General features: G+C 35.5%; 1 protein-coding gene across 2 annotated transcripts; it reads right to left on the reverse strand.

The window, feature by feature from the left end:
- Nucleotides 1-8854: 8854 nt before the first annotated feature.
- On the reverse strand, nt 8855-13651 carry LOC108470656 (zinc finger CCCH domain-containing protein 18). 2 transcript variants are annotated; one of them, XM_017772046.2, is made up of 8 exons: nt 13192-13651; nt 11346-12286; nt 11082-11249; nt 10812-10991; nt 10277-10356; nt 9997-10170; nt 9780-9915; nt 8855-9593 (listed from the first exon to the last, which is right to left on the reverse strand). In XM_017772046.2, exons 2-8 carry the CDS (start codon nt 12257-12259, stop codon nt 9524-9526), a joined length of 1722 nt encoding a protein of 573 aa, XP_017627535.1. In that variant the 5' UTR covers nt 12260-12286; nt 13192-13651; the 3' UTR covers nt 8855-9523. The 2 variants fall into 2 exon arrangements, with proteins under 2 accessions (XP_017627535.1, XP_017627534.1); XM_017772045.2 differs by having other exon boundaries at nt 8855-9596.
- Between the last annotated feature and the right edge of the window lie 563 nt (nt 13652-14214).

Genomic DNA, 14214 nt, shown 5'->3' on the forward strand with positions numbered 1-14214 from the left:
TACAACCAGATAAAGATGCATCCTGAAGACATGAAAAGACCACATTCATAACCTTGTGGGGAAATTTTTGTTATAAGATGATGCCATTTGGGTTGAAGAATGCAGGGGCAACGTATCAAAGGGCTATGGTAACCTTGTTTCACGACATAATACACAAGGAAATTGAGGTCTACGTTGATAATATGATCGCAAAGTCCCGAACAGAAAAAAAGCACATGTAAGTTTTGAGAAAATTATTCTTGAGGCTGAGAAAGTTTCAGCTAAAGCTCAATCCAACAAAATGTACTTTCGGGGCTAGATTAGGAAAGCTACTCGGTTTCGTCGTCAGTGAAAAAAGAATTGAGGTCAACCCTGACAAAGTTAAGGCTATACAACAGTTGCCCCCGCCACACACTCAGAAGGAAGTTTGAGGTTTTCTGGGAAGACTAAATTACATCGCTTGGTTTATTTAGCAACTAATTGAGAAATGTGACCCCATATTTCGTCTTCTCAAGAAACACAACCCAGGTGTGTGGGATGATGATTGCCAGAGAACCTTTGACAAGGTTAAACAATATTTGTCCAATCCCCCAGTACTAATGCCACCTAGTCCTGGTAGGCTATTGATACTGTATTTGACAGTATTTGATAATTCAATGGGAGGTGTGCTCGACCAACACGATGAGATAGGAAAGAGAGAAAAGGTGATATATTACCTCAGTAAGAAATTCACTGAGTGTGAGATGAGATATTCGCCAATTGAGAAATTATGTTGTGCCTTGGTTTGGACTATTCGGAGATTGAGGCAATATATGTTATACCATATGACTTGGTTAATTTCAAAACTGGACCCTCTGAAATAAATGATGGAGTCAACTGCTTTGAGTGGAAGGCTGGCCGGATGGCAAATTCTGCTTTCTGAATTCAACATAGTGTATGTGAACCAAAAGGCTGTGAAAGGGAGTGCAATAGCAGATTTTCTAGCCAGTAGAGCTTTGGAAGATTACGAGCTTTTGAATTTTGATTTTCCTAATGAAAATCTAATGTATGTGGCAACTACGGAAGAAAACATTCCAGAAGATCATCCTTGGAAACTAAATTTTGACGGGGCATCAAACGCTGTTGGTAACGAAATTGGGGCAGTCCTGATATCCTCAAATGGGGATCATTATCTATTCACTTGCAAATTGGATTTTGATTGCACAAACAATATGGTAGAGTACGAAGCATGTATCATGGGAATCCGGGCGGCCATTGAACGAAAAATTAAAGTACTAGAGGTGTATGAGGATTCTGTGCTCGTAAGATATCAGCTTAAGGGTGAATAAGAAACCAGGGACCCTAAGTTGATTAGTTACCGGAAGCTTGTCCTGGAGTTAATTAAGGGGTTCGATGATATCGTTTTCTATTATCTCCTGCGAGATGAAAACTAGATGGCTGATGCCTTGGCTACGTTAGCTTCTTTGATTAAAGTAAATAAACAGGAGGATATGAAGCAGATCTAGATGAGTATTTGTAAGGCTCCAGCTCATTGCTGCAATATCGATGAAGAAGAGGAGAGAGATGATTATCTTTGGTATCATAATATTTTACAATACATGAAGAATCATGAATACCCTGATCAGGCAACTGAAAATGATAAGAGAATGTTAAGGAGGCTGGCTAGCGACTATGTCTTAGACGAGAAGATCCTGTATAAAAAGAAGAAAGATCAGGTGCTACTAAGATATGTTGACGCTGTTGAAGCTAAAAAAATCCTGGAAGAAGTCCATGAAGGTGTCTGCAGGACGCATGCCAATGGGTTCACAATGGCTAGGAAAATCATGAGATTCGGGTATTACTGGTCCACGATGGAAGGAGATTGCATCAGTTACGCAAAAAAATGTCATAAATACCAAATTTATTGAGACAAGATCCATGTGCCTCCTTCACCTCTTCATGTTATGATGTCTCCATGGCCTTTCTCAATGTGGGGTATAGATGTCATTGGGCCAATCTCGCCGAAGGCTTCTAACGGACATCAGTTCATCTTTATGGTCATCGATTACTTTACCAAGTGGGTAGAGGCTATTTCATATGCCAATGTCACAAAGTCGGCAGTCAGTAAGTTCTTGAAGAAGGAGATCATATGTCGGTATGGCATGCCAGAAAGGATCATATCTGACAACGCATTGAATTTGAATAACAGCGTGATAGTAGAGGTCTGTAGGCAATTCAAGATTAAGCACTACAACTCGTCACCATATCGCCCAAAAATGAATGGTGCAGTTGAGACAGCTAATAAAAATATTAAGAAGATTGTGGGGAAAATGACTGAGACCTACAAGGATTGGCATGAAAAGTTACCATTTGCTCTGTATTCCTATCGAACATTTGTCAGAACTTTTACCGGGCAACACCTTACTCATTGGTTTATGGGATGGAGGCAGTTTTGCCCATTGAAGTCGAAATTCCTTCTCTCTGAGTTTTATCAGAGTTGAAGCTTGACGAGGCAGAATGGACCCAGTCCCTGTATAATCAACTGAACTTGATTGAAGAAAAGAAGCTGAAGGCTATTCGTCATGGTCAAATGTACCAAAAGCAAATGATGCGAGCTTACAACAAAAAGGTTCGCCCAAGAGTTTTCCGGGAAAATGGATCCTCCTTATGCAAAAGGATTTCAAGGGAAAATGGATGCCAAACTGGGAAGGACTTTATGTGGTAAAGAAAGCTTTTTCTGGAGGGGCACTGATATTAATTAAGATGGATGGTAAGAGCCTGCCTAACCAAGTAAATTCAGATTCAGTCAAGAAGTATTTCGCTTAAAAGGTGAAAACCCGCAAAAGGCGCCTTGAGACCAAAGGGGTTTTGAATTGAAAACCCGGAAAGGGCAATTCAAATTTAGACCAAAGATGGGACAGGTGGTAATCTTGCGATGGTGGAATTAACGAAAAGGAAGTACGCATGTCTTGGGGCATCGACAGAATACACTAGATCTCCTAGGCACATGATAAGCTCAAAATGGTTCTCGTGGAGTTCATACGGAGGAGCTTAGGCTGTGATATCTGAGGCGCTCATTTTTGCTCCCCTTTACCTATTTTTGTACTTTGGCAATATTTGCTTCCTGTAATTAATCCATTTTTCTTGAATCTTGTTCCTAATAAACTTCAGTTTTGTCCATCTTTATTTTTATGTTCACGTGCTTGTATTGAAATAACGATTAATGGACTAATAATACTTTTGCAAAAGAGGTTTTACATATTATTCTGGAAGTTTCTAAATGGTACAAGAACCTGAAACAGGACTATCGTTTAGAACTTACCCAGCTTAGGGGTGGAATATTTGTGTTCAAATTGGGATTATCTCTTCAGTCAAAGATATTGATTGAATAAGAAAATAGGATATTATGTCAACCAAAGCATAAGAGGGGATCATGATATTCCTCATTAATACAAATGTCGGGCGTACACATCTGGTCATGATGCTCGGGGCGTGGTGTAATAGGCCGAATTGATGAAAGTTTCTAGGTGACAAGAGGGGGTTTGAAGATGGTACAAACCTTAGGTTCTAGAAATACAGTGAAATAGACCCTGAAGTTGCAATGGGGCAAACCAATTGCGCAAAATGGGTTGTTTCTACAGGTTTTTGTTGGGAAGTTCTAGTTGAGCAAGAAGACAGCATAATACGATAGTGATAAAACTCTGATGAATAATAAGGAATGACACTTTAAGCATTTAAAAGGAATCATTCTCATGACATTTCTACATTCATATCATTCATAGCACATTTGGTTAAGAGCATTTGATTCGTTTTGTTCATAGCATTCTAATCATTTGGGCATAAACATAGACATATGAAACTGAGTCTACAAGGCCTGTTCCCCAAGGGGACAGTGTAGCGACGTCAGTGAAATTGTAGATCTTATCTCTATGTATCGGCTATGGAGCAGATCAAAGATGACGAATCTTATCTCCATGTATCGGCTATGGAGTAGATTTTAGCCACCAGCCTTATTTCTCTGAGGTAGCAAGAGAGCAGGTTAAAGGTACAAGTCTTATCTTCCTGAGGTAGCAAGGAAGTAGACTGAAATTGCAGATCTTATCTCCATGTATCGGCTATGGAGCATATCGAAGATGGCGAATCTTATCTCTATGTATCGGCAATGGAGCAAATTTTAGCCACCAGCCTTATCTCTCTGAGGTAGCAAGAGAGCAAGTTGAAGGTACAAGTCATATCTTCCTGAGGTAGTAAGGAAGTAAACTGAAATTGCGGATCTTATCTCCATGTATCGGCTATGGAGCAGATCGAAGATGGCGAATCTTATCTCTATGTATCGACTATGGAGCAGATTTTAGCCACCGGCCTTATCTCTCTGAGGTAGCAAGAGAGCAGGTTGAAGATACAAGTCTTATCTTCCTGAGGTAGCAAGGAAGCAGACTGAAAATTACAAATCTTATCTCCATGTATTGGCTATAGAGTAGATCGAAGATGGCAAATCTTATCTCTATGTATCAGCTATGGAGCAGATTTTAGCCATTGGCTTTGTCCCCTTGAAGTTGTAGTGGAGTAGGTTGAAGTCACAAACCTTATCTTCCTGAAATTGCTATAAGACTACTTGAAGAAGAAGAGCACTAAAGAAGTCAAAGATTCGGCAAGACCGGGCAAAATTGGTCCTTTTAGGGTCTTTGTTACGTTCTCGTTACACAATAACGGGAAAAGAAGGGCAGCTGTAAAACCCAATTTTGGCCCAGGCCTATGCACATACAAAAACCAAATAATAAAACAAAATGTTAAATGTCCATTTACAAATAATAAACCCAAAAAGAAAACCCAGCTCAATTACATTAAAATAGTCTGGTGACAGAAGGCCCAAATTCAGAAACCCTAGGTTCCTTTCTTCCCCTTGCGCCGCAGCCCCCCACGTTCAACGCCCCACGCACGTCGGCACGCCCACACACAACCCCTAGCTCGCGCGTCCATGACCCACGATCGTGCACTCTCCCACGATACCTGCAATTTGAGCAAAGAAATAGGCAGAAACGGTTTTTGTATTTGGCTATAAAGTTTTTGAATTTCGATTGTAAAAGGGTTGGTTTTTTTTTTTACCTTTTTTTGGAGAGAATATAGATTCAAAATCAAAAGCAAGCAGAGATATATAATAACAACATTTGTTAAAGGTGATTCTTTTAGTTTTTTTCCTTTTTCGGTTTTGTTATTTTTCTTGCTTTATTTTTTTTCTTTTGTGTGTAAAAAATGATATAAGAGAAAGAGGGACACTTACCGGAGTTACGTCGCACTCGCACCACTGGAAGGCCCTGCTCCGGTTGTCACAATCAATCACGGAGGCGATTGAAGGCTTGGTGTTGGCCTTGTTTGCGGCTAGAAGAAAGAGGAAAGTGGGGGAGAAGAAAGAGTTTAGGGCTTTTTTTAAAAAGAAATCAAAGTTAAAATGTTTTCTTTAGCAAAAGAATGACTTTAAAACAAGCTTTACTTTTAATAATACAATAAAGGTTCTTGACTTTAAAGCGTGTTAACCAAATTGCTAGGCTGGATCCGCGCATTTTACCTTAAATGGGTAATTTGCGCGGCCAGTCCTTCCCTTTTACGCTAGTGTTCGATTGGGCCCTTTCCATGCTTTCTTTAATTCTTTTAAATTGTCCCAGGAATTTGCGCGGGTGTTCATCTTAGTCCGTGCTGAAACAGTTCATTTTAGGGTTTGGTTAATTTGCAGTTTTAGTCCCCAAACGTTGGAGATTGTTTTACTTTGGCCAAAAATTCTGTTTAAATGGTTTGCTTTGTTCATAAATTGTCCCTTTAATTTTGTTTTTCTTCCAGTTAAGTTTTTTATTCATTTTTCTATAAAATAAGAATATATTATTTTAACATATAGTTTTGTTTAACAAAATTGATATATATTTTTGTATATATTATTTTAACAAAATAAGAATATACTTTTTTTCATGTGCATATTTATTTGTTTTTCTTCCAAAATACTTTCATATATTATTTTGTATTTATATACTTTACTTATATTAAGTTTCCTTTATTTCATGTATATACGTAACTTATACTAAGTTTTTTTTTACTCTAAGTGTACATTATTGACTTCCTTTTATTTTATGTAAATATTTCCTTTTATTTTATTTTTCTGTATATATTATTGATTTTATATTATTCTATGCATATTTATTTTCTTCTAAGGACCCTATTTTAAATGGTATATTTTATTTATTTTCATATACTAGTACCTTTGTTTTTTTATGTATAAATTTTCATTTCAAGTATTATTTATTTAGATTGACAAATACTATGTTATGTATTACTTACTCTTTTATATATACATTATGTGTCTTGAAATCTCATTTATATATTATTATCTCATACATTATTTTTATTTTATTATTTTTGACCTATTCGAACTGTCATGTATGTTACCTTAAGATTTTTATACATTTGTTTGATTGCATACTAATGATTCCAAATTGCATTTCTTCTATATTATCTATATATTATTTGTTTTAAAACTTGCCACATACTTTTATCTCATGTACAAAACTAAGCTTGTATACACGTTATTGCATCATGATCTTTAAATTCCAACTTTTTGCCCAAGATCAATCGTTTTTACCCTAAAGTGAACCAAATAAATATACTTTGAGCTAGTATTGCAATTGTTTATTTGAAAAACTTTCAAAACAAAGGTGATATTTGATGTTTTTGGGAATTCAAGAAATCGTGCCCTAATGTGCTGGGTTTCGATCTTTCCGTTTGTCCAAATAAACAAATATCCCTTTGAAATTTCATCTATGTTTTCTAAATTTTAGAACAATGCAATGTTCTTATTCAGAAATTTGAGAAATTGTGCCCAATCGTGCTGGATTTTGTTTTTTTCGTTTGGCCAAATAACGGGATACCCTTTTAGACTTCATTGCGAGTTTTGGAAATTATAAGGTGATCTCAATTTTTGGAGGCTTAAAATATCATATCCTAACGTGCTGGATGTGGTATTTTTTTTCTTTAAACGAGTGAATCTCAAAATCCAATTCGAGTTGTTCATATTTTTTTAAGAGGGAATCATATTTTAATGGTTTTCTTCAAATTTTCAACGATAGGACATTAAACAATCAATTGGTACCAATTTTGGGTGTCACGAGGGTGCTAACCCTTCCTCGTACGTAACTGACTCCTGAACCCTTTTTCTCAATTTTCATAGACCTAAAATTATAGTTTTAATAAATCAAATGTTTTATTAAAATGATCAATCTCTAGGTGATCCGATTACACCTCAAAAAAGATCGGTGGCAACTTTAAAATTCATTTTTAAAGTCGATCCCCGTTTTTTTTAAAATTTAAAAATAGTTTAGACATATAACTTAGATAATTATTTGAAAATCTAACGTAAAAGGTAATATAAATTTAAATAAATAACTGTAAATAAAAATATTTATATTTGACCCACAAATTATGGTAATCGTAATTAAATGTTATATGGACACAATTAAACCTAAGTTATTCATTCAAGAAAAATAAAATTATAAATGGAGACAAGATTATTTGTTAGGGATCAACTCATATAAACAACGAGAAAAAAAAGAATAGAGAAATTTGAGTATACAAACTTACATGAAAAACCTCATTCGAGAGGATAAAAAATCAGATAAAAAAAGACTTCCCTAATAAACAAACAAACAAAGAGTACAATATGAAAAAATTCAAAACAAGCTCTAACCCTAAAAACAAAACTCTTTGACTACAACACAAAATTCTCTTAAAGCTCTCTCTTTATCATCTCTCAAAATCTTATGTTAAGAATTTGTTTATTTTAAGGTTACTATGGCCTTTTTTATAGGCTAAGATTAGTATAATTAGAATTCAATTGAGAAAAGTACCCTTACTAAGAATCTAATTTCGTGATTGCTTTAAGTTAGAATTCGTCATGACGCCACCTTTGCTTTGCTCTATTTCGAACATCGTCGTGTCACTGCAAAGTCGTGTGATTCCTTATCGCAATGTTGCTTCTGCTTTGACTTTGATTCAATCGAAAAAATGCGAGAAATTATTAGATGTAAAACTAGGAGTAAGATTTTGTCCATTTCAATTTCATCTTCATTAACAATATATTTATTTAACCTTCCTTAATGTTGATACTTGATGGGATTCAGGTGATAATATATTCAAGATCTAGCGGGTTATAAAATAATTCTGCATGAATCAGATCTCAACTTTATAAATTTTTTTTTTTTTAAATCTGAAAATGAAGAATATTCCCAGGGTCCGTTTTAATTCCTTACTGAAACTCAATATGAATCATTTTCATAATAGAAAAATTAGGCAAATATCATCATTAGTCCTTTTAAATTTTATTTCCTTCTTAAAATGACGTTAACTATTTATTTAATTTCAAATTTACATCCCAATATTTAAACCCTTATAAATGCAATTTCATTTCAAGTTTAATGCCACTTCTACATCCATATTTAAAAATTCAATTTATAATTTTTTCAGCTACTTTAATCAATTTACATTATTACAATTTTTAAAAAATAATAATAAAATAAATACAAAATCTATTTCACTCAACTATCTTGAATAAACAATTACTAAATTAACTTACTTATTTTTAATGAATTACAAGAATGCGATTCGAACCAGACCATATCTATACATCATTCTTTTATACCTGAAACATCTAATATATTGCATGAAAAATATTAAGTACATTCATTCCAACGACAAACCTATGCAAATGTTAATTTCTTTAATAACTATTATTTAAATTTTAATGATTTTAATAATCTATATATTCACCCGTTAACAAATCATAAAAATCTTAACTTAAAATTTGGGGATTTTGATAGCAAAAAGGAGTTAGAAGCGTTAATGGGGTGGAGAAATGTTGAATCAAATCAGGTCCACTTATCTTATCTTATCAACCAACATCTAATCCTCCTATCTTTACTAATTCTCATTGCCTCCTCCCTACTTTATTTTTCATTCCTTGGCCCCACCCAAGGCGACATCATCCACCACTAATCATCATTACACATTTCAATCTCCACAATCAAATGATACATGCAACTATGTATATTACAATTATGATGATATATGTAAATACTGATAAAAAGCAGAGATTTCTACATCTTCTCTTTCATCTCAACCTTCTACGATATTTTTACCTTTGGTTTCTTCTTTTCAACTAAAGAGAAAAAAAATACTGTATATTACAATTCTCTTCTAAAACATTCACAGCTCTCTGCCTGCTTTCCTGTGATTTTTAATTTAAAAAAAAAAAATAACTTACCCTTTTAACATATTAGGTTTCTATATTAAGTTTTGTTTGGAATCTTCTCCATTGGAAGTAAAAGTGGAGAATTTCTAGTGTTTCTCTCCTGCGGTTGGTATGAACTATGAAAGATGCTGCTGTCGAACGATGATGTTTAGGTAGTGAACTTCAATTGTGATTAGAAAAGACAAGGAAATGGGAAGAAAATGAAACTCTTGTTGTTGTTGGTATCCACTTTCCTGGATTTGCACTTGTTCTGGATCTGAAATCTCAGTCTTCTCTCTATATAACTGTTGAAATGCCGCTCCCTATTGGAGATGCAAATGGACTCTCCGGAAGATTGAGTCCCTGGCTGCTGCCAACATAAAATTTATGCACTTTAATGCCTCTCATGCACCAAAATTGCATGGAATATTGGCTATTATAGGATGCAAAACCTTTTATTATTGCTTTATTCATTTAATGATTGCAGTTCATTAATTATGGTTTGAATAAGTGAAAAGACTGAGGTTTCGGAACGCAGAAACCAGATACGTACCTATCCTGGTCATTATAATTGGTACTAATATGCTTCACTTTGTCCTCACTGGTTGAACCAGTATTCAGAACATCCAAAAGATAGTTGAAACGCTCCGCGGTCGGGAAATCCACCGCTTGGTCTGCACAGGCTACAACTGTAGTTTTCCAATGGTTAGAAACACATACAACGAGACTTGAAGAATCGGTTGTTTCACTAAGAGAATCCGGTTATATACCATCAGTGTGCTTCAGCTCATCCATTGAGTAGCCAAAATAGAAGTGATTGGTCATAGACTGCTTTGGTGCTAATTGCAACTCCGAGAAACGCCTTCTCTCGAACTCCAGTGTTTGCTCGCGATCGTTGATTAGCTGTTTCCGAAATGGTCTCGAGTTATCACAAACTCTTGGCACTGTAAAACGGGCAGGCAATTTGGTGTTGAATCAGAATAAGCTACCAATATGTTACCGGAAATAAAGAAGGATATAAAACAAAGCATAAAATGAAAAGGTAGTAACTTGATTGAAGTTCAGAATCCCCGTCTATGAAGTGTGGACCGTAATACATAGGAGGATGCTGTAATTTCTCGGGATACTTCCTGAAAAAACCGAGAGGGAAATAATCGATGTGTCATTGACAAGAACATCAATAAGATTAATCACAAAGCAAATTATTTCACCAACCAGTTTATTTAAGAAGCAAAACAAAAAGTTGCAGGCTTTGGTGACTACAAATGTTTTGGCAATTAGACAGATACAAAAGGTTCATTTTCAACAATCATCCATTCGCAATTGCAAATGGAAGCCATGCAATGTCTGCATAAGGCGGTCGCACCAGTTGTAGCATTCATTGGAATGAAAAATATGTTGATTTTACCATATGAAGACGGCAACCAGGTCAGGGAGAACATAGGAGTCAAGCACACACCGTACATCTGGCCTTTGAGTTTGAACCCCCAAAGTTTTTAATATAAACAATATCCAACTAAATATAGACGAGATGAAGTGCTAGAGAATATGATCATTTAATATGCTATGAAACTGGAAACTTTACCTATCAACAAGCCTTGATTTTTCCCTATATGGTTTCACCAGAACACGAGCCCCACATACGAAATGAGGATTTCCTTTAGCCAGAATTTGCTTCACTGTCTCAGCATAAACAAAAGTGACAAATCCAAACATCCTCTTCTGTTGGCATGGAATCCTAACATCTTGCACCGGTCCGAATTTGCTATAGAATAATTTTAATGGAAATATAAGATCAAATACAACAGAAGATAAAAATGGACAACTTAAATGATCTTCATAATGATTTCCTTACTTGAAGTAGTGTGAAACGTCTTGTTCGGTGAAGGTACTCTCAGCTGGAAAGGTAAGGTATATCTGCCTAGAACCAGCAACTATTGCACCGGGATCATTCCTCTCGCTGGCATACTCAAGGTACTTGGGAGCATCTTCTGCCAATATCACCGCGTGCTGCCCATGGGGCCTGCAAATCAATATTGACAGTTAAATCCAAACATTTCTTTTTTCAGCTAATTGTGTAAATGCAAGGTCCAACATTAACACCATTCGCATTCCGCACCTGTCAATGAGACGAATGCTGCTCTTCAATCGAGCAAGAAGCTTAGTCAGACTATAACCAGCCTTACCATGTCGTTGGCTCTCAGTAAGATACCCCTCAGCTTGAAGTGTCCTCCCATACTTCTCATAATATAATGTAGGCAAAGAGGCAATAGAAACAGGCAACCCTCTCCTTGCTTTTAGAAGCTCGGTGAGCTCCAACTCTAGCTTTTCAAGAGTCCCAGGAGAGACAACATTATCTTCATTACCGGCCTCGTTCGAACTTAAGCTGAAAAGCTGTGAAAAGCTCTCCGGCATAGGCTGGCCATGGAAGTACCTACAATTGTTTCCATGCTTGCAAAACCCCTTGTTGAAGTAATGGCAAATCTTAACAGGGAACTCAGGCAAGCTAGGGGACTTTCGGCTGGTTCTTGCACCCAATGCAGGTTCAGAATAATAGTAACTGCTCGAAAATTCAGAACCAACAGAATTGGGAAGTTCTAACTGGTCTTCAATGTTCAAGAAATGCATTTGGCTTTGGAGGCTATAATCTTCGGCAACAGCATCCGAATACCCTGGTGGGGCGAATTCCAAACTATTCACATGTTGCTCAGCAGCAGTCACTGGGGGATCCCAGAAAGGAGTAGCGGCAGCTCTTTGGGTTGAAACTGCACGGGAAAATGGAGTTAACTGCATGGGGAAGTCGACCACAGGGGTTGGACTCACCTGAGAAACAGGTGGTTTGTTTAAGCTGAGTTGCGATTTAGCCTTGTGGATCAAAGAGTGGAGCAAAGCGTCAGGGCTAAAGGCCAAACGGATCATGTCCAGGTCCCCATTGTCTTGCAAAAGAAGATAACCGATAATTTTAGAAACATTCTCAGGCTCCAATTTTTGGATCCTATTGTACACAATTTTGGTGGATTCAGTAAAATCCATGGGCAGGGCAGATTTCTCAAAAAGACCCTGCAAGTGCAAGCAAAGATTGGAGAAAACACACAATGAAATAATCGCAAATGGAAATAAGATTTGAAAAAAGATAGCAATATATGTGATTCTAGGACAGGGAAAACATTAGCTGTAGGAATTATTATGAAGGACCAAAAATAAAAATAACATTAATACCTAGAGAATGAACCACAAAGTTCAAACCAAAATGGGTAAGAAAAAGGGACGGATGCAGGTCAATTGTAAATGACTGACAGCACAACCAAAGCCTAATCTTAGTAGACAAAAGCTGGAATTTTTTTTTCCAGTTACAGAATAGCTAATTAACTTCATCAGTGTCTGATTATAGCAAAACATGTAACATTAATTGGCTTCAAAGTTCAAACATTAACCATAAAACCAAAAGCAATATATATGAATGAAACATTAACCCTTTCCTCTTCTTGTTTTTTTCTTAACCTTTCTGTTTATCTTCTGTTTGTTTGTTTGTTTGTTTATTATCATTCATGGAAACATATAGTTCAGCAAATTGAACACTTTGCTTTATTAATTTACAAGCTGTTTTTTTTTTTTCCTGAAGCAAGAACAGTTTCAAAATTCATGAGCATTAACCAGTAAGGAAAAGGGGGGCCACAAAAGTCAAGAGTTTCTGCTTGTTTTTTCTATTTGAAAATACCCAATGAAACTGAAGATGTGTTTCAAAAAGCAGAAAAACAAAGTTAAACACAGTTGTAAGACAAAAACATGAACCGAAACTTAGTATCCTGTCATTTTAAAAACTCATAACCACATTTCCGTGAAAACCAATGTCGGAAAAAACATCGTTTTTACCAGAACTAACCATTACAAAGAAACCCCATCAAATAAAAACAATAAAGAAAACACACACACAACTTTGTTGAGCAAAGATCTAAGATACCCACCAAATCTAACAGGCTCCAGAAGATGAAGAAAACTGAAGAAAAAAAAAATCAAAAGAAACAATCCAAGGCCTCAAATTCTTCCATGCCCATCATTATTGTTCCTTTTCTCTCCCTTCCTTTCTATGGAGTTCTTTTTTAGCTACTTCTATAATTCTATCTTCTTTCTGGTTTTCTACAATTCTTATTTCTCCCCAGAAACGACACTGCTTTAAAAATATTGCCAAAATGACAGAAAGGATAGCCTTTAAAGGGCGCCTTGTCTTTAGTTCAAATCAACACTCACTTAAATAAATCAATATATACTCATTTTCCCATGTCTTTCTCTCTCTCTGAAAAAGAAAATACACATAAAATATTTATACATATTTCTAATTACAGTAAAGAGAAAAAAATAATTTTGATTTGACTTTATTTATTTAATTAAAAAAAAGTCACTACTTTTCCAGTTTATGTTGTTGTTGCTGTTGCTCTTATCTTTTCTCTTTATAATATTTATAAAAAAATTCAAATGTTTTCTTGTTGCCACATATTTTTTAATGTACAAAAAGAAATTAATTAGTCAATTAATTATTATAAAATTCCAGGTTGTAGTTGTCGTTACAGAAAGTTGCGGGAATTTTATTGAAAATGCGCCTGGATTTCCGAAACAGTTTAGTGATTTTTTGTAATGTCGTAATTACCCTTTTCATTTCATGAAATTCCCCCATTTGCTGCTTAATTATTTTAATTTTAACAAGAAAATATAATAATAATTAAAAAGAACTTGTTCGGAAATATCTATGCGGCTGAGCTCTTCATACAAAAAAACTCGAACTTCGTTTTTGTCTTCTTTTTTTTTTTTTTTTTTTAATTATTACTAATTGAGAGGAGAAAAAGATCAGATGTTGAACACTGTAGTGGGGTCAAGTAAGTTAAAACAAACGGCTGTGATGGAAGATTATGAAAGCTAATCGAGAGCATGTTAGCCACGTGGCTGATATACAATCTGATTCGCGGGAAATACGGGACAATCAGAGGATAAGG

Source organism: Gossypium arboreum, chromosome 11 (assembly GCF_025698485.1).
Source record: "Gossypium arboreum isolate Shixiya-1 chromosome 11, ASM2569848v2, whole genome shotgun sequence".
Lineage (NCBI taxonomy): Eukaryota > Viridiplantae > Streptophyta > Magnoliopsida > Malvales > Malvaceae > Gossypium > Gossypium arboreum.

What these genes read in the sequence shown, in the direction of transcription:
- LOC108470656 (XM_017772045.2), bottom strand. Translation starts at nt 12,259, where the DNA reads ATGGATTTTACTGAATCCACCAAAATTGTGTACAATAGGATCCAAAAA. An exon ending in GACGTTTCACACTACTTCAA is followed by an intron (nt 10,992 to 11,081) that starts GTAAGGAAATCA and finishes ATTATTCTATAG; the next exon opens with CAAATTCGGACCGGTGCAAG. An exon ending in AAATCAAGGCTTGTTGATAG is followed by an intron (nt 10,357 to 10,811) that starts GTAAAGTTTCCA and finishes CGGTTTTTTCAG; the next exon opens with GAAGTATCCCGAGAAATTAC.